The following is a 20,506-nucleotide window of genomic DNA, read 5'->3' as shown; positions in this document are numbered from 1 at the left end:
TGGTCCCTCGCCCATAACAGAAAGGCGTCTTGCCCCATCCCTTTCAGCAAAGCCAGACGTGGCGGGCCGCGCTTGGCAAAGTTCCTGAGGGGACCTGGGAGGCTAGGCCTCTCACCTTTTCAAGAGGGAGAATTCAGTTTGCTTTGCCAAGCCCCTTTCCTAGTCTTATTCTTATTATTTTCATCTCATCATCCAGTCAGGCACATGAGTAGACATACCTTAGTTCTAGGGCGGGAAACCGTTTGTCCCTCGGCTACTGGAGTCCCCTCCGGGGCGCCATTTCTGAATGGTGGTCAGGCAGTGAGCAGGACAGCCCCGTGCAGGGCAGTGCGGGTGGCCGGTGGGTGGGCCCGTCTCGCGAGGAGCCTGCGCGTGCGGAGCGGGAGCGCGGACGGAAGCCGGGAGGCGCTCCAGAGGTACTCTTCCCGGCCCTAGAGGGCGTTCGGGAATGTGCGCGTGCGCGCGAGCGTCGCGTCGCGTCGCGTCGCGTCGGGAAGGCGGCCGGGAATGGAGCGCTGGGTGGCGGCTGCGGCCGGGGCCGGCTGGGACGGGCTGTGGCGGGCCGGCTGGGCCCGCTGGCCGGCCTGGGAGCTGCTGACGGCCTGCGCGGTGATCGGCGCCCTGGGCTGGCTGCTGCGCTTGCTGGAGAGGAGGCCGCGCGGGCGCCGGGGCCTCGCGCCGGGGGCGCCCCCCGGGGCTTCCCCCTCGCCGCCCCCGTCCCCGCCCGAGGAGAAGCCGCGCGGCCACGGGGGCCTCCGCCGAGGTGAGGGGCCGCGTCGGGGCCGGCGGGAGGGCCGAGGAGCGCCCCCGGCCCTCCTGGCCGCGAGATGTTGCCAAGTGCCGGGTTTTGGTCGCGGGGCGGTGTGCATGCGGGAAACAAAAGGGTCGACGGCCTGCCTTCGGGGGCTCTTTTGCCTTTTGAGGATGCGTGTGCGTTATTTCCATCTCTGTACTAATTATTCGACAGGATGGAGATGGCGATGATGCTGCATTAGGGCTATTCTCGTTGCTGAGGCTTGCCTGTGATTTGTGTATGTGTTGTTGGTTTGCTTGTTTAGGATGTGTGGTTATTTTGCAGCTGTCAGACATGCTGTCGTTTTTAGAAGGGAAGAATGGGCTGTAACAACAACGATAATGTATGATCGAGGTGGGGGAGATTTAACAGGGTTCGTGAGGTCTGCTCTTTGACCAGAGGAACTTGAAATGCAGCATACAGGAAGGTCGGGGTAACTGCAGGAAGAATATATGATAGTTCTAATTAAATAGCAATGTTAAGTATTTGTAATATTTAAAAAGCTGTAAAGCACATACTTATCAAAATCCCATTCACATGAGTAAAGCAAATATGTATTAGAAAAAGTGGTGCAGTTCAGTTGTCAATGAATGTTATCCAGCTCTACCTCTGTTCTTTGGAACATGCTTCTCAGAAGAAACAACAAAATCTTGTCTCCATAAAGCATGTTATACACTCCAGCAATCTAAGCATGGGGTTGAATTGTAAACACTGTGGGACTTGACATGGAGAAAGTACCATATTTACAGTAGCCATTCAGAAAATAGTTGTCAGTGGATAAAACAGAATTGGTGTGCTAATTAGCCTATGCAGCGTTAGAGGTTGGAGATGAGGTTGAAACCATTGTCTCTATTCAAGTTACAGGAGATGGATTCTAACTGTTTGATGAATTGTAATGAATTTCTATTTCACATTGAAAACTGCCTTTGAAGTTCAAGCTTGGCCACTTTTAGGTTAATCATAGAATCGTACAGCTGGAGGGGGCCTAAGAGGCCACTGGGCCCACCCGCCTGCTCGGTGCAGGACTCAAGTCTCCCACCCAGATTCCAGCCATGCCTGACCCGTGACAGAGTGTCCTGAAAGGTCCAGCTGGTGGTCTACTGGTTTTTGAGTTTTGCCATTCCTGAGCTTCGAAGATTGCCGTTTTGTACAAAGACTGCCCTGTTTGACCTCTATTGAATGCAGTAGGGCATTGCTGGTAACTGATGGCATATTTTGCATTAGAAAATGAGCAATTGTATGTGTGCTAGATGTTAACAACATTGCTAGAGTCTGTGCTATCATTGCCAACTAGGTCCCCATGTCCACCCTGGCATCTGGGACAGCTGCAGGGCCTGGCTTGTCTGTCTGTGTTTCCTGTGGTCCGTTGCTGGGGAGTAGCTGTTTTTAAGTTGTGGGGGGCTGTCTGTAAACAAGTAGATATCTGCCCCCAAGGCCTGTGAGGAGCAAGTGTCACCAAGCAGGATGACTTGTAATTCCTTGAATATACATTTGAGCTGTTTTAGTTGGTCGGACAATGTGGCGTCCTGTGTTTTCTGTCTTGAGTTTATCCTGTGGTCATTTGTTGCTAGGTACCAATCTGATCTTGCTGTTTTATTTTCCCCTTTGCCTTTGTAGTCTGAGGAATGCCTGATTTAAATCCTTACCTTGTGAGCCTTTTTGGAGGTTCAACACATAATGTTAGTATTGGTTGTATCGTAGGGCTTCGGTGAGAACAATTTTCACTGTAGGATCTGAGTGGAAGCACGTAAGCTGATACGTGTGTAATGTTCAGACAGTTTCCAACATAAGGCAATAACTTTTGGGTATGCTAAGTAGTTGCACGGTAGCATAAAAAAAAATCAACCAGTTGGTTGGATTGATTTAGGCTGAGGTTGATGATATGATGGGCGTTAATGAAGTTCTAATGGAACTTTGTCAGGGGTTCATGTCATCAGTCCAGATAAAGGTTTCATCAAAATGGACAGGGAAGGGGCTCTTGGGTACAGGATCTAAGACTTTCTGGGGAGGTTCAGCATGGCACTGATCTTATAATTTTTCGATTCAGTGTGGGATACCTTTTTGATTTGCCAGAAGCTTTTAGTTCTGTGGAAGGTTTTCATCATGGTACTGTTGACTGGTTTTCAATTTTTTTTTTTTTTAAATTAGAGTACACTTCTCACTTGCTTTGGAAACTCATCGATCCAAAGAGCAAGATGTTGCATTAGTTTAATATATAGAAATTCAGTGCTTGGCAGGGGCAGATGAGTAAGGGATATTCTGGGACATTGTAAGATTCTCAGTTCCTCTATGGTGGAACAGTCCTCGCTGCTTTTTGCAATGCTTACAAAACTCCTCTGTGGCTATGTATTTTGGACAGAACCTTTTTATTGAAAGAACTTTCATTTTTTATCTTAACAAGATCTATCTTGTTTTGCTCTACCTGCTTAGAGGGCCTTTGGGCTGATTCAGCAGATAAGTCTGTAAATAAATAAATAAATAAATAATTTTAAAAAACCATTCCTAGAAGTACAGATTGAGAACAGTTGTAATTGGGTGACATTTAAGCACAATTCTTCCCTGGCCTTTCAAGTCGACTTACTTATGGATCCGTGCACTTCTCATCTCTAATCTAAGGGATGTTTGACTTGTTTTAAGATTGCCAAGATTTTAACGAACTATTCAGAATAAGCTTCTATGCTTGCTAATGGAACACTAGGCACAAGTGGAACTATTTCTTTGAGTGCCTTATGCAAGAAGAACCAGCCTACTTTCTATGTTAATATGCAACTAATCTCCTTGAAATAATTTAAAGGCAGTAAGAATGTTGCGTCCTAAAAAAAGAAGCGGTAGGTTAAATTGTTGAATACACTGGTGTACGTATTCCATTGAAAGGTCCTATTCCCATCTGTTTCAAATATTTGCTTCCACTTTTCCTTTTATGGTTGAATTCTTGTTTCTGTTTCGCTCTATTTTTAAGCAGGGAAGTAGATCTAAAGCTTTATACCAGATGCTTAATGACTAAGATCTGAAATGACGCTCAGTATGTTCGCTGCTAACATTAGATGTTGCACTAAGCTGGGAGAGGAGTTGAGTATGTCTATTATTGGGCTTGCCCGATTTTCAGCTTCACACTGCAATAAATACCGAGGATTCGGTGGGTTAAGCACACTAAGCTGCAATATGTATGTGAAATGAATTATTTTGCTTATCATAGGAAGAGACCTATAGTTATATCCAAGCAGCTAAATCTTCTCTTTAATGCATTATAGTTAAATATACACAGTATAGCGTGTGTGTGTATACAGTTGAACCTCAACTGTTACTGTTTTAACTTTTGCGGATTTGATTATTTGTGAGTTTGTCATCAATAATTAAATGGGCACTTTGTGGCAGAAAATTATCACCATAGAGAGAAAGGAAGCGAAACGGAGAGAGAGAGGGAGAGCCTTCAAAGTTTGCTTTCCTGTCCTGCTCCTCCGGAGGGGGAAATCTTTTTGGCCCTTCCTTGGTGCAAAGAGGAGGCACTTGTGAAAGGTCAGAGAATAAGAATATAATACATGAAGAAGAGGAGCCCTGCTGTTCAGACCAAGGTCTGAGAGAGAGGAGGAGAAGCAATCCAGTACACGTATGGTCAACAGCATTAGGGGTGAAGGTTTGGGGTGAGAATTAGAGATATTTGCAGTCCCCCCCCCATTTGTGGGGGCCCTGCACCCCTAACTCCTGCAACTGTGGAGGGCTGACTGTACATGAATATTAGTGCCATAACAATAAGCTCCCAGACCAGAATAAGCTCCCAGAGGCCAGGTCTGACTCACCCTTCCTGCCACACACAAGACAGCTGTGTGGAATCTATCCTGCAGGACAGGTAATGGACCCCCTGCCCTCTCTCTGTTAGATTCTCTCCTTGTTAAGAAGCGGCAAGAAACTGTGATTGTATGCTGGGGGTATACAATAAAAAAAACTTTACAGTTTATACATGCAGCATGCAGGTAGCCCAGAAGAGACTACAGAGATGGGTTTTCTACCAGAAGTGTTCATAATCTTTTAGTTACACAGGCACTTTGGAGGAAGGCAGGTAGGCAGTTGGCAAGAGGCTCATGATAATGGAAACAAAATGGTTGAAGGGATCAAGACGGTTGACCAAAGAGGAAGTTGTTTCAGGGCAGGCAAGCATTTGCATATATGCAGAGGTGTATGTGAGAAGCAAGACTTACAATATGGTTTCCTGATCAGGATCCCATCTTAACAAATCCAAAGCTTCTTTTGGCAGCCATATTATGGCAGAGCTTTCCCTCATTTTGTCCTGACTGTAGGAAGTTCTTTATCTCTTAGCAATAAAGGATGACATGGGGATGCAACAGGAATACCTGCTGTCTAGGCAACATCAGGTTAAAAGCTCATGCCTGTGCTATATTATCTGTTAAGTAACTTTCCTTTCTAAGTGTTGTGTGTGTTTGTGTGAATGCAAAACCAAGTTTCTTTCTCCTGCAGCGCATGTTAAACCCCAGCAAAAGTTCCCAAGCCTTTTCAGGCAATCTGATGGGCAAGGGCCTCCTTTTGATGTGTATTACCTGCCCCACCAGATTACATAGTTAAGAGTAGTATAGGTAATTCATGTTTATTTACTTGTTTCCCTACAGGAATAATAATGGATGACATACTGACACGATTAAAGAAACTATCTCCTGATGAGCTCAGAGAAGAAATTGTCAAAGCTGGACAGAAATGTGGGCCCATTACACTAACCACCAGATCCATTTTTGAAAAAAGATTGGCACAGACATTATTGGAACAGCAAGGGGGATTAGAGGCAGAAACTCCCATTTTTAATGGTGTACCTGGACCTGGTGCACCTGATGCCAGCCAACCCGACATCAAAAAACCCTCAGGAAATCAAAATGGTCACATTAGCGCCTCTGAGGATAGTGATTTTGGGTACAGCATGGGCTTGAACCCACCCGAAGAGGAAGCCCTGATGCACAAGACGGAGGTTGACGCTCTCAATTCTCGGACTCCATCTAAGGAACCTCTGCTGTACTATGGTGTATGTCCGGTTTATGATGATATATTGGCAAGAAATGGTAATTTATTTTCACTTCTAGTGCTGTTAGACGTCAAAGCAAAAAGAGGAACTTTTTAGATCTTCACAACAACATACCCACGTCCATAAATGGTCCAATATGGCTCCAGTTAGATGTAGAAAACCAAAACAAACAATAATTCAAAGGAATAGCACTATGTGATCTATCCTGTAGTCTGTTTATGTAATTCCATGTCCAGGCTTTAAAAAATAAAATACTTGAAATACATTTACTGTGGAACATTAGCATTCAAGTGTTCATTAATAATCTATCCTATGTATTCTTATTTGTAAGTACACTGAAAGGAAATTCTGATAATCAAGCTGCTTCCAAGTAAAGACCGCAAACCTAGAAGTATATAATGAACTAGGAAAGCTTTCTCTGAGCTAGTGAGCTCTTGTGAGGCTTACCCCCTAACTACCAGGGATGACCTAACAGTTCTTCAGACAGACTTAAAATATTTCAAGCTGATTGCAGTTCCACCCATGCTTAGTGTGAGATAAGCTTTGATAGTAAGTATTTCAGGGGGTAATGCTTTTTATGTAATCATTGCTATTTTCTTTAATACTATCGACTATGCATGTTGTTTTGAACTTCATAGAATTAGCCATGCTTATCTGGATATCATCTGATCAATATTTGATTACATTTTGCTAGTAACAGGGGGCACTTAGGGTGGGGTCGCTTTTGAAACAGTTTCTGTTAGATATCTTACTATTTGAATTGCCAAAATTGCATGTGGGTATGGAGCAATGGTGACTGAATTCAGTTTTTCCCCTAACAGAAAATTTTGACAAGTCAGAATTTGGATTTATTTGACTTGTTGACCTGCTGTAGTCAAGCTGACTTTGGGGACATACGTACAAGTTCAGATCTGTTGAGCTTATGTGGTTTTAACAAGTGTATCTGTAGATGTAAATTAACTTGGTTTGGTGTTTTCCTCTTCCAGAGAGGGTACATGTGTATGAGGATAAAAAGGAAGCATTGCAAGCTGTTAAAATGATAAAAGGTTCACGATTTAAAGCTTTCACAAATAGGGAAGATGCAGAGAAATTTGCCAAAGGGATATGCGATTACATTCCATCACCAAACAAGCCTCCATTATCTCTGTCTCCTGTGAAAAGTTCAGTATTCAGTAGAGGTAAGTGAGGTTTAAATATGCTCCCATTCTTAAACTACTGAAATAGCTTTGGGGATTGAGACCACTCTAATTTAGACTAAATATGGACAATGCGGTTGTGCATGATTTTGCTTTTAAAAATAGCTTGCTATCTTTCCTGTGATATGGAACATAAGACTATCTAAAAATAAGAGATCTGAATGTTAAGATTTTAAGTTAAATGCTGAAGTTTTTGTTCTACATTTTCTGCCTTGCAAGTGCTTAGCTGCACATATGGAAAGTTTACAATTCAGAGAACCTGGCCAACACCTCCATGAGCAAGAATAACATCATGAGTATTTAAATATCTTTTTAATCTTTGATAGATGGCTCATGCTCTCCTGAGGTTGAAACAGTTAATAAAGAGAGAGCCAACAGTTATAAAAGTCCTCGTACACAGGATCTTACTGCCAAACTCCGGAAAGCTGTTGAGAAAGGAGATGAAGTGGCTTTCTTGGAACTTATCTGGAGTAATCCTCGCTATCTCATTGGCTCTGGAGACAACCCAACGATTGTGCAGGTAAGGTGATGAGAACGTGGTGTGGATGAGGGCTCTGTATCATCTCACTCAGTACCCAAAGGGAAAACTCAGCGGATCTCTTAAGTTCCGGACTTCTTCTAACATGCTGGGTATCCCAGCTTTCTCCCATCCCTAACAGATGGAATGTGCAGTGGGGTGGGGGCTGGGAGTTGAAAACAAGATCATTAAACTGTTCCTCCATTCAGCATCTTTTGAGCTTTTAGTAGATTTAAACCTGTGCATCCAAAGATTTTGTGCGTTATTTCAACCAACTTTTCAGTGAACCCCAAGCCAGTTTGTTAGTTTACATTTTTGTCGACCAGTTCTCCCCACCCCCCACACACACCATTTTTCTTCTGATATGGCCTCTTTTTTTGTTTATTGTCGTAGATCAGATGCGTGTGCAAAGCATTTGCAAACTTTGCAGCCAGTACACGTTTGGGAAGCTTTGTTTTTGTTTTCCCTGTTTTCCCTTCACCAGCAGTATGTTAAGCCTGATGCAAATGCACCTTTTCCCAGGCTGAGATAATAATGATTCGTTGCAGCAAAAATATTCTACGACGGTTGACAAATCGAAGCAGATCATTCATACTTCATAACCGGTGCTTGTGTGTCTGTAATTTTAGGAAGGCTGCAGATATAATGTACTGCATGTTGCGGCCAAACAGGACCAACCGGGAATTTGCAGCTCGCTGCTGGACACTTTGGAAAAGCCAGAATTTATGCGACTGATGTATCCTGACGATGACATGACAATGTTACAGAAGCGTATCAGATACATCGTTGACCTGTATCTCAACACGCCAGATAAAATCGTAAGCTTTCTGTCCCACATGGCCCTCTTTGTTGCTCATCCTGAATATCAGCATCCTTTTACTTTCAGAGAACAGCATATAGAAGTAAGCACTCAGAAGTCAGCCCCATTTAGTTTAGTGGAACTTAAGGGCTGCAGCCAGTAAGTTGCACTTGTCCGACTGAATCAGTGTGAAAAGGTAGGGATGACTTGGTCGGTCCCATTGAGTTCTGTGAAGAAGTGATTTGGTCAGCCAGACAAAATTGCGTATTTTGTTGTTCTAAGTGCAATTTAATCTGAAGCAAGTTAACTGAAACTGGTACAATTGATGTATTAGCAATCAAAGCAGATGCAGCAACCACCAAAAGCTTGAGACCAGGTGTTACTGGTTTCCCTATCATTTTTCGCCCCCTTTGGGCACAGTTCTGTGCAAGACAGAAAAAAAGCCCTGCATCTCCCAGCACTGAGAGCTTATTTCTGTCAAAACATGCCTGGGATTGCACTCAAAACAAATATGCATTTTTATTTTATCTTATCAATTTTATAAGGTTTTTTATGTTACATATTTTTCCTCTCTCTCGTGCCACCTCCATGGGCTTTTACCTTTAAAGTTGTCCTAAAAGTAACTAGTAAATTTATTTGAGAAAATGAAGAAATCAGAACCTGTTGAGAAACATTTCCAGTGCACAGAAATACTTATGACAGAAATGAGATGCCAAACTATGCAATACATTTTCTTTTTGTAGGGATTTGATACACCACTGCATTTTGCATGCAAATTTGGGAACTCAGATGTAGTTCGCGTCCTTGCTTCGCACCCAGACATTGTAAAGAATCCAAGGAACAAGTATGACCAAACGCCAGCAGAAGTAAGTTGTCATTAGAACCCATTTCAGCTCTCTTGGTTTCAACTAAAAAGAATAGTTCTTTACCTTAGTTCCCTACTGGGGTAATTGTCTGCTGTTTGAGTTAGCCGAAGCCTCCCCAAAACAAGCTCAGGTCATTCTAATATAGTATGGACTGACTCACAAAACTATATTAGTAAAGTAGGTGTGAGTTGTACTAAGGGCAGTTACTATAATTGGAATAAGATTTTTTTTCTGGTATGAAAGGAAAGACAGGAATGCCTCTGTTGTTATAAGAAATACATGTGCGTGGCAGTGGGTCGTGGAGATGGGCATTTCTGTCTGTCTGGATTACAGGCATGACAAAATAGGCTTTGGGAATCCTGTTGTTCGCCAAAAACTGAAGTGGTCAGCTATCCACGATGACATCATCTGCTTGGCTTTAAAAGTATGCAGGCAGGTTCTGTGGCAGAATGGAAAGGCATCCATTTCTGACCGGTGAGCTTCCAAAGCAAATACTTGCTGTTTTTATTAAAAAGCCATCCTGGTTGTATAGGATGCAGGTGAGAATGAACAGATATTTAAAATCTGAACTGGTGAATTATTAAAATGTTAAGTGTAGGAAAAACGTGATTTGATTGAGAAGTGTGGAAGCGCTGCCTATTCTTTTAGCCAATTGCATAGACATCTAGAAAGTATGAGGCTTCTGTGTTTTTAACTGACTTTACCCCTGCTTTTTCAAACAGGTAATTTGTGAAAGGAGCAAAAATAAATCTGTGGAACTGAAAGAAAAAATCAGGGAATGTTTGGAAGGTTTGTATTTGGAATGTTCATGTTTCTATCATAGCTGACATTGCAGATACTGCAGAAACTACGTCAGAGAGTGATCTCGTTCTGTAACGTTGCTTATTAGATTATGCTGTGAACAAACGGCATGTGTTGTATTGGGGCATATAGCAAGCCTACTGAAACCTGATGGGGTTCTTGGTGTGAAATGGAGCTTGTATATTTAAAAAATGAAGGAAATTTTCAACAAATGTTTGCAAGTTGGAAGCACAAAGCCCGATATCAAACAGTTCTGGAATGATAACACCACTTGGAATTATTTGTGCTTTAGGTCAGTATTATGTGCCGTTGTTCAGAGCAGAAGATAATGCCTCAGCACCTGTGATTGGATCACCTTGGTCACCTGACCAGACAGACGCTGGCCCACATGCTGCCTTACCCAGATACTTCGTCAGCCCCAAAGAGCCTGTGTTGTCTTTGAGGGCTTACGCAGGCCCAATGAGCCCTTCCAAGGTAATGGAAGCACAAGGAGAAACTTGATCCTCCTTTTTTTCCTTTTTGGTGATGCTTGTGATCAGTGCTAAGCAGGCAGAGTTATAAACTGCATTTATGAATGCAGATACACAATCTAACTTACAGTGAAAAGAGTGGCAGAGATTGTGGGGTTGTCTATGAACTTGGAGACCCAACTGTGTGCTTCAGATCAAAATACTCAATATTGGAATTGGCTTGGGATTACTGTCTCAGTTGGGGTTAAAATGAACTCTGGTGAAAATGGAGAACTTCGTGTGAGTTGAAACAGTTTACCTGGTTTAATTGAACTTGGTTTTATTACATTCGTGTGCAGTGCAAGCCTAGGTATATGGTTGTGAGGTAAATTAATGTACGAGGGTGAGGAATTTATATACAATTTAGGCAACGCTTTCTTGGTCTCTTCTCTGGTTACTGTACCTGCCCTGGGACTTTGAAAACCCAGATTAAAGTTGTGATCTGGAATAGACTGTAGTAGTTTACCTGCTTTCCTATCAGCCTGGGTTGGCATCTCTCATTTAACAGTGAAACAAGGTTGGAGGTGCAGAGGGATGGCAGCGTGTTCTTGCAGCCTATCACCAGTCCATACATTCTTGTCTTGTTGCAGCTGGATGCACATGTGTTTGTGTTTTACATGGATTTCAAAATACAGTGGCAGCGTGTTTATAAATGACTAAATGTGTATACCTAACATTGTACTCCAAATATTCCTTGCATTTAACAAAATAATGGCTCCCTGGAGGGCCTTCCATTTTAACTATAATAAAACCAAGGATCTCATTCACTTGTAGAAAACATAATTGCTCTTCAGTGTCATATCATAAGCACAAAAATACTGTTAAGGAGATAATTGATGAGTTCAGGTGTCAGCTGCTGAATGCATTAGCTCTTCGCAGCTCATCTTCAGAAAAAAAAATATAGTCAAAGATGCTTGGAGGAAAGTCGTAGCAGATGAAATTCAACATCTATTTTTATGCACTTATTTCTTAGTATAAAATAAGCATACATACTTCATTTAGACTTCTGATAATGAAATGTAATATTCTAAAGCTGATATAAAATAACTTGAGCAAAACAAGGCTTATATTAAAAAAGATCCTAAATATGGACAGAGTTAAATTAGGAGAGGCTTATAACTGGCTGTAAATGAAGTCATTTAAAGAAATAAAGTGATGCTCCATATTTGGGTCTGAAAGAAAAATGTAAAGCTTTAATTGGTAAAATAAGTAAAACAGCTTATATAATCGTTGAAATATATTTAAAGTGTAGATAATAGAAGCAGAAGATGTACTACCAGAGGCTTCCTTTGTGAAAGTAGCATTACGGGGGAAGCTGATGTTATGGCTCCTCTTTGCTGGCATAAGCTATTCCAGAACCCGGGGAGACATTGCTGTTGGAAGTAGCTGCATTGCGGGCTGGTCGGGTCCCCAACAGGACCCAAGTCTTTTGATGACTGGGAAGGAAGCTATGCTGTAGCAGATAGTGCACAGCAAAGTTAATGCCAGAAACGGTGCTGAGCCAACTAGGGTTGTGCGTGAGCTCATCGGTTCTAGGTCTTTATGAAGATAATTCATTTCATGTTTTTAGGAAATGTGAAATCCAGTTGCTGTGAAACAGCTTTCCTCAACCTGCTTCCCTCCAGATCTTTGGACTGCTACAACTCCAGTCGGCTATAGGCTACATAGTCTGTGCTGAGGACATTGTAGCCCAAAACATCTGGAGGACATCAGGCAAGGTTGCTCTTGGACTATAATATTGGCTTCCTTTTCTTTCTTTTTTAAAGGCAGAAGAGTTCCGTCGGCTTTGGAAGACTCCTCCTCGGGAAAGAGCAGGATTTTTTCAGAATCTCAGAAAAACTGATCTTGAAAGAGGAGTTGAAAGAGCTGGAAGGTATTTCAGATTCAGTGCATGAAACAGTAATGCAACAGGCAGAAATGTGTTCTGTTTAAGCAGTACTTGTGAATGATATGCTATAGGGAGTTTCCAAGGGAGCGGCCAGTTCCCCCTAAATTGTCTTTCTGTGAGTACATCTCTCAGAATGGAGTGGCAGCCCATTCCATAAGTGGAACCATTCTAACACTGAAAGGAAGACCCTGGATCCAGCTACTTGTTGGACTACAACTGTTATCCCTGACTGTTAGCCATGCTGGCTGGGGCTGACGGGAGTTGTAATCCAGCCATCTCTGGCATATCACAGGTTTCCCTACCTTTAAGGTTTGCAGTCAAGAATACTGCAAAGGCAAAACTTCTAATTCTATCCCTCCCTTGCAATTCCAAAATCTACCTCTCTCTCTCACTTAAAATTGCTGGCCCATGTTCCGATCATTGCATACATGCAGGATTGTGTGAACTCCATGCTAAAACTGAAATGCTGCATCAAGAAAAGCTGATTTGTGCCTCTTCAGCATCGTGAAAAAGAATGTCGAGGTTCTTAGAATGCTGAATTCTGCAGTGCGAGTTTTCTCTCTTACACTGGTTGTGCAACCTAGCTTGTATCTACTGTGCTGTGGGCACATCTCTTCTACTATAACCTCCTCATCCTTTTCACTGCAGAAATCACTTTGCTAAAATTACCTCCTTTTATCAAGAGTTTACACAGACACCCCTTTTCACATCTATGTCACACTATTCGCCAGCTAGGAATTAAGTCACTTTTCCTGTGTCTAACCACCTCCTGTGCTTTTCCTATTTGCCTTCTGCTGTGTCATTCCCATGTTTGGACACACATACACACACACACACAGCCGTGGTCAGACTGCCATTGCCTTCAGCTCTTTGCATTCTCACTGTCACCTGGCCCTAATTGTACATTGTACAGATATAAAACGCCGAATATGTCATAAAAGTAGTAGCAGGACTAGTAAACCAGGGAACAGTTTCTGGAAGGATCTTTCACTATTTTGTCTTCTCATTCAATTACATTATTTTCATATTAAAATGTATTTCATGTCCTAAGGCATTTAATTTTCCTTAAAGCTGTAGTTGGGCAGAAATAGCATTTCCTGGGTTAAACAGTATAGGTTTTACTATTTGTTCCCCACCACCACTACTTGATGCTCATGTGCTTTGATAGTAAAACACAAACTGGCAGTTCAACTAGATCATTTTATATGTGAGAATTATAACTAATTATGTGTATGTTGCATAATTCAGTTAAAATAATGTTTGCACTTGTTGTACACAGTCTTGGGGTTGGCTGATTGAAAACATGTTTTGGTAAACTTGTTGTCAAACTATTTAATATCTTCACAAATGATTCGTTCTATCTTATTTATTACAGGGAGTTAGCTCATGAACAGGGGTTCCCGTGGGTAGAATACTGGGAATTTCTGGGCTGTTTTGTTGATCTGTCTTCCCAGGAGGGGTTACAAAAGCTAGAAGAATACCTGAGTCAACAAGAAATTAGCGATAAGGTTCAACAAGAAACAGGGGAGAATGAAACACACAACAGATACAAATCCCCACAGCTTTCAGGTAAAAGCAAAATGTATTTTAAAGTTAACAATGGAAAATGATGGTGTTTAGTATTGGAAAGAGTGATTTTTCCAGACTCTGCAGTTCCCAAAATATTTTGTGTTGAAATGGCCAGCTAAAACAAGAAATCTGAGTTTGGAGTGTGGCTGCTAGCTTGCAATTATTGTGCATAAATTATGATGTCATGCTTTGGAGGGGGTGGGCCTCTCCTCATAAGTTGGTGTCTGAGAGACCTGTGGTTGTGCGTGTATTCCAATAGTAGCATCCCACTTGGACTATTCCCCAGAGAGGTCCGCCTGGCGCCGTCGTTATTTGTTTTTCGGCGCCAGGCTAAGACCTTTTTATTTAAAACTTATTTTAATTGTTAAATTATTGAATTAATTCGGATTTTAAAATTTTTAGCCAAGAATGCACCAGGGGTTTTAAAACATTTTTTTATTGTTATATTATCATTATTTATATGTATATATATATTCTTTGTGAGCCGCCCTGAGGCTTTGTTGTGATGGGGGCGGCATAGAAATGTTTTAAATAAATAAAATGTACTTGGATTACAACACTCTGCATGGGACTGTTTCCAGACTGTCTTTAAAGGCAGTCCTGCATGCAATACATTGTAGTAACCCAGTATGGAGCTTGCAAGGGCATGGGCCAGGCTGTCACTGTAGGGCTGGAGCTGGATACTCCCATAAGCTGGCAAAAGATGTTCTAAGCCAGAGAGGACGCTTGTGCCCAAGTTGGGTTTATTGGCTATGGGCCGACAGTTGACAATCTACAACCAGCAGAAAGAAGCATTAATTTCTGATCTTAATGGAGTATCCCTTTTGCATTGCAGTGCAACGCCAATGACTCTTAGCATGGTGTGCTTATATCAGGCTTTTGAGGCCCTTCAAACAAAAGGGAAGGTTATGAAAACTGATGAGTCAGTCAGGTGGAATGTCAGATGTCAACATTCTTTTTCTTCTCTTACAGGCAAAAGTAAAAAAAGTTGCAATTCCATCTCTGTGGGAGCATTTCTTGAGGAGGATGATATGAGTCTAGAAGAAGTGAAAAACAGGCAGAATGCTGCCAGAAATTATAATCGAGCAATGGCAGCAATTGAACCAACCATCAGTGACATTGGAAGCTCAGAGTGCGACATCCTAACCATTGGAAGGACTGACAGCATAATGCAAGCTGCTGAAGCCCCCAGCCGGCACTCAGAGAAAGGCGCCGCTGCTAGTAAAAATGGATTTTGTAGCTCTGAGACCAGCGATAGGACAATAAGTTCTCATAGGAGGCATCCGAGCCAAGGAGAAGAGTGCCTTCAGTCTTCGGTCACCAATTTAATGGAAGAATTTGAGAAACTGTCCTTTCCCAGTCAGACAGTGCCACCGAGCCCAACTGCCACAAAAAGCAAGTCTGAGAGCGGGCAGGCGGAAAGTACGAGGCAGCTTAGAAAATGCATGGATCATCTGACTAAGACATGCTTGCCGCTTCCTAAGGGAGGCGCGAATTCTGGAAAGACTGAAGATAAAAAAATAAGGACAGAAGGAAAACCACAACTAGATGGGGGGACCCAATCAGCAGGAACCGGCATTTGGGATGGGGAGACAGAGCAGTCTTGCAATTCTGAACTGCATCCTGAATTGTCCACACTAAAGACCCAATCCTCAAATGAGAAAGCCAAGCATCTCTTTATCTTAGGGTACGAAATTGCTTGTAGTTTAAGAAACTGACCTGTTTTGTCTATTCTACAGTGGAAACTTTTTTTTTCCGAGTTCATGTTTGAGTTACCTGACACATATATCTAACCCATCCATGTGATGTGGATGTAACTTTTCTAAGTGGCATTGATATCTGTATAGAAACATGTGTGTAATGTTTCTTTCTTTGGAAGCAGTAAAGGGCACTGTTTAAAACTCATTTTCATCAAGGTTTAGGTCATGGGCCATATCTCTGCTCATTTTGGGACAATTACGTGGGATTAGGGTAGCATTCAGCCTTCTAAGTCAGTTTTATTTATTTTCCTGTGTCTTAATCTAAAACATTTCTAAGCCTTTAGGGGTGGAACTCTTAACCATCATGAGCAGGTTTGGACAGGGAGGGTTCTACTCTGGTCACGTTGTGATACGTTTGCAGGTATCTTTTGATGCCTGCTGCAGCCAGTGATGGCTGAACCAAGCACCACAGAGCGCTCCTACTTCCCGGCTTGCATTTCGCTACTCTTCTCTGAATGTGATTCATAGACTCATTTGTCTGTTGAGCAGAGACAAGTACTTTTGTGTATAAATTTAGCTCCAAGTCACTGGAGATCTTTTGTCTGCATGCTGCATTCTAATCTTCCGAAGAGCCCTTATTGAGGCGTGTGGAAGTGACGCATGTATGTAAAAGAACACAACTGTTCAGTGTGTTCAGGCTTAAGAGTAGTAGTTCTGTTTGGGGGACAGTTGTAATCCAACTGTTTGTACCCATGAGTGGCTCACACAGTAGAGAGACTAATTTTATTAATCAGCCCTTGAATGTTGAGTTTCCAGCAGTAGCTCTATTTTTATGCAGACAGGCATATTTTAAAATGTTGTAATTTCCACTGGGAATTGTGGGAGTGAGCCAGTACGGGCACTGTTCTTCCTATAATCCAGCTCTCTTTCTTTGTCTAGGGAGCAACCTTCAAAGTTGGACAATGACGTGTTAATTGCATTACATGGGGTAGAAATTGACCCACAAAAATATCCAGCTATTTACAAGTGGAACAAGTCCATACAGTCCTACTCATGTTCTCAACGACAAAGGTATATTCCAATGCAAGTGAAGCCTTTTAAGTCTTCTAGTTAGCTGGATGTACTCATGGTGTACTTATCTGAGCTGTACAATTCACAGTGTGGCAGAGAGCAAGGTTGTTTAGGAAAGAGCTGGGCCAGTGTTTTTGCCTAAATAGCTTTCCCACACATGGCCCTTTCCCACCAGACAGGCCCTATTTGTAGCCTAGCAAGTACTGTTTGTGAAAAGCTGTTATGTGGAGCATGCTTGTTCATCTAGGATTTGGAAAAGGCTATCCATTGGCTATCTGTATTAATGATGATGCTCTATGATACCCGAGCATCACTAACAGAGTTTCTAATCCATAGTTTAGTGGTAATTGAGCAGTTTTTGGTCAGGGGGGAAGTTTAATGGGTTAATTCCTACCTCTGTAGAAGACAGGGGCAATCAAAGTTAGGTCCTTACATTCAGGGGCTAATTTTCCCTTGGACAATTACCTGCATCTTTCTCTAGCTGTAAGACTGAACCAGAGAATGGGGTTTCTGGCCAATGATACCCAACCACAGATCTACGCTCAAGGAGGGGGGAAGTTGGCCGAGCATGCAGAAACACAGACGTTTACCTGTGTGCCCCTGCCTTGAAACTAGAGACCAGAGCTTGTTTTGGCTCCGAGTTTCCCCCAGCAAGTGCAAAACACAAAAAAGTGCTAGATTGTGCTGAATGTTAGAAAGTGGAGTTCATCCAGGGAGATGAGTGAGATTCAGTTTTTCCTAACACTAAAACCTGTGCAGCTTAATCTTTGTTCTGGTTGGGTTTTAAGTATGATATCTTAGAAATAACATGAACTAAACAAAAGCCAGTGGCTAATTTAGTTACAAATAGCATCCACCAAGATATGTAGCAGTAGTGCTTCCATTTAACTCTACTGCTCTACTGAGCATTATCATCCACTTGGCATAGGAGTTCTTGTAGCAAATCGGTTTCTCCATCTTTTTACACCTTTGCAATACATAAATACTGTTTCCTGTTGTTCCAGCTGGTCAAGCCCATCGCTGAAAGGAAGATTCAAGTCACAGACTCCTTCAAGCCCATCCAGTGGTCTAGCCAACTGTAGCCCAGGGAAGAGCAGTCCCATGAAGTACAACACAGCTGCTGCCGGCTTCTCTTCAGATTTTGGGAGCCCTGGGCGGTACACCCCTGCCTACGTCAACCACATGCTGCTCTCCAAATGGCATCACTTCTCAGGACCGTCCACTCATTAGAATGTGACTCTCTAGAATTGCAGTTAAGTATTGAAGCGAAGGAAAAAATAGGGTGCGGCTGCACTGGCAGGGTGTGTCCCTGGCCCTTTTATTTATTCTTCTTGGAAACGGGGGCTGCTTGCAGAGAACCCTTTCATTTGATTTACGAGAGAATTGGTGAGAAGTAGATTAGTGACAGTTATGTGTTGAGTACCCTGAGCAGGAAACCTAAAACCTTTCTAAATGGATTGTAGATAGACATGACCTGTATTGGACAGCTTCATCAACGCCTTCTCTGCCCTCAGAGTGCTTCTCTCTCTTTACTGTAGCAATTGTAGGCTAAAAGGAACTGAAGCAGCAAGTTTGTCATACCAGTCTTCCAATAGAGATAAGTGGAAAAGAGCTGCTGTGTTTCCAAGTGCATGTGGGTTACTACTTCATTAAGCTCTAGCTGAAAGAGATACGGCAAGCAAGCCAGTCATGTCCTCTGCTTAAGACAAGCTAGTTAAGAAAAGCTAATCATAAAAATGAACGATTCTCAGTTCTTACACAAAAAGCACATTAGCAACAACAAAGTTACCACTGGCTTTTTCTTTACCGGTTTGGTTCTCTATGTTACAGCATGGGAACAAATAATCACAAGGCTAATCTCGTATTTGAAATGTGTAGATAACAAGAGTTCCACTATAGCACGAGAGTTTCTTATTTTGGCAGGTGCAGGTCCTACATTTTAGAATAAACCATTCCAGCTTGACCAAGTCTACATTCTTAATGGTTATGTTCACTGCAAGTATTTTTGGTACCTATTTGTCTACTGCACGTAATATACATCCTTATATGTATATTGGAGATTATCATTTAGAAAGTAGGAAAGTCAATCATTGTAACTGGGCTTATGTATCATGCGGCAAATGGTACTTTTCATCAGAGTGCGACGAGAACAGAGAGAGATGTATTACACCAACTTGAAATAATCACAGCCTCTGTAGCTGCTTTGGTGACTTCTTTACACCAAATGGTAACGAGCATTTTATATACCGTTCCTGCGTTTTTGATGTTTTGGTACAAAACTCCAGAACTACACTTAAGAATCTTCCAATTTTATTAGTGCCTTTTATAACATTTTTATGTTTAGGTCTTCTTGAGCTTGCTTTTAACCGGTGCTGTTCCCTTCTAGAAGCACTAATTACATTTTAAATTCCCAACCCTTTTGAATGAAGTTTCTTTATAGTAAAAAGATGCTACAAATGTCCATTTATTACTTCCTTTATTTACTGTAGGTGGCCAAGCTACAAATAAGTAATCCTGGTTAGGATGGCTCTTTCCTCCCAGGTTGATTTAATGGAATTAGACAGAAGCAGCTCTTCTTGAGTGCTGCTCCCTTTTGAGATCCATCTTCAGATTTTTCATCTATATTGTTTTCCAGTAACTCCAGAAAAAGTAGCTGAGGGCTGTTCACACTGAATCAGCACACTGAAGCTGGCTTCTCTTAGTGACCCAAATAACTGGGACTGGAGTGAGATGATTTCCCAAAGCTAGAAATCAGTACCTGTGAAACCCTCATCATGTTGTATTGAGAAAAACCACACCAACATTGCCGCCTGCCTAAAAGCACTACACACACCATATGCCTTGTAGCTTTAGAGGCACAAAGCCTTAGACGCATACTGAAAAAAATGACCTTAGCACTAATTTTCTTAAACTTGCAGATACGCTGTTCTGTTCACATAGCAACAGCCTCTCTTGTGCAAAGTGTTCCACCATGCATAGAAAGCGCATTCTTGCATAGCCCCTGCAGATCTCTTTTTTAAACAACAAGATATTTGTTAACAGTGTTTTGTTACAGCATTTCCTCTGCTTTAATATTCTTGCAATGTGCTTTCTGTATTTAAGTGTTTCTGGAGCACAAATTCTCAGTTTAACACTTGTCTTGTGATGGGGGAGAGAGAGTTAAAGGGTTGGTGTTAGTAAATATATTAATGTCTAGAATTCACATTTGAGTCTTTTGTCAATGTGTTCAAGTGAATTTTTAACAATCTTATTAAATTGGTTTATTTAAGCGTGCTGCTCCATTCGTTTTCTGATTTGCGCCCAATGCGTTGCACAAGCAATCGCCGGAGGGGAACACCTGTGCCAATGAACATGTCACAGCCGTCTGCAGAAAGTATGAAAAACAATAACCACACTTCCTCCAAACAGCACGCTGAGAGGCCCCTACAAACCAGCGTTACTGCTTTACTTACTTATTTTTAAATCACCTTAGGGCATTTTAAAGGTTAGACTCAGACATCAAATTACGCTGTTTGTGTAAAACAGTCTGTTCAGACATAACATTCGGGGACAAGCCACGAGTTAAGCCAGACCGCAAAGGAATCCTGGTGCTCCTGCTCGGGCATCAGAGATATTTGAATGTGGCGCTGAAGGGCTGTTAGTCAGGAAGCAGCTCACGCGTGGTGTGCGTTCCTACAATTCCTGTCAGCCCACTGTCACTTATTCCCGGGCTCTGACGATGAACTTCAAATGCCTACCATGAAACATGAGCCTTCCCTAGAACGTCAATTT

At 42.2% G+C, this 20,506-nt stretch overlaps 1 protein-coding gene across 1 annotated transcript; it reads left to right on the top strand.

Annotated features, from left to right (window-relative positions):
- The first annotated feature begins 646 nt into the window (after nucleotides 1-646).
- Nucleotides 647-20,003, top strand: ANKLE2 (ankyrin repeat and LEM domain containing 2). Its single transcript, XM_044440990.1, has 13 exons — nucleotides 647-763; nucleotides 5,416-5,856; nucleotides 6,806-6,997; nucleotides 7,342-7,535; nucleotides 8,162-8,350; nucleotides 9,075-9,197; nucleotides 9,920-9,986; nucleotides 10,291-10,472; nucleotides 12,274-12,380; nucleotides 13,771-13,964; nucleotides 14,937-15,651; nucleotides 16,604-16,735; nucleotides 17,740-20,003. Exons 2-13 carry the CDS (start codon nucleotides 5,424-5,426, stop codon nucleotides 17,963-17,965), a joined length of 2,754 nt encoding a protein of 917 aa, XP_044296925.1. The 5' UTR covers nucleotides 647-763; nucleotides 5,416-5,423; the 3' UTR covers nucleotides 17,966-20,003.
- Nucleotides 20,004-20,506: the final 503 nt, after the last annotated feature.

Source organism: Varanus komodoensis, unplaced genomic scaffold (genome assembly GCF_004798865.1).
Source record: "Varanus komodoensis strain SLA01 unplaced genomic scaffold, ASM479886v1 scaffold38, whole genome shotgun sequence".
NCBI classification, from domain to species: domain Eukaryota; kingdom Metazoa; phylum Chordata; class Lepidosauria; order Squamata; family Varanidae; genus Varanus; species Varanus komodoensis.
This window is presented reverse-complemented; position numbering and strand designations above follow the sequence as displayed.

Bases quoted from the DNA above. Each gene is read 5' to 3' on its own strand.
- ANKLE2 (XM_044440990.1), top strand. From the start codon at position 5,424: ATGGATGACATACTGACACGATTAAAGAAACTATCTCCTGATGAGCTC. The intron at 9,198-9,919 runs GTAAGTTGTCAT...TTTTTCAAACAG, and splicing joins ATGACCAAACGCCAGCAGAA to GTAATTTGTGAAAGGAGCAA. The intron at 13,965-14,936 runs GTAAAAGCAAAA...CTTCTCTTACAG, and splicing joins CAAATCCCCACAGCTTTCAG to GCAAAAGTAAAAAAAGTTGC.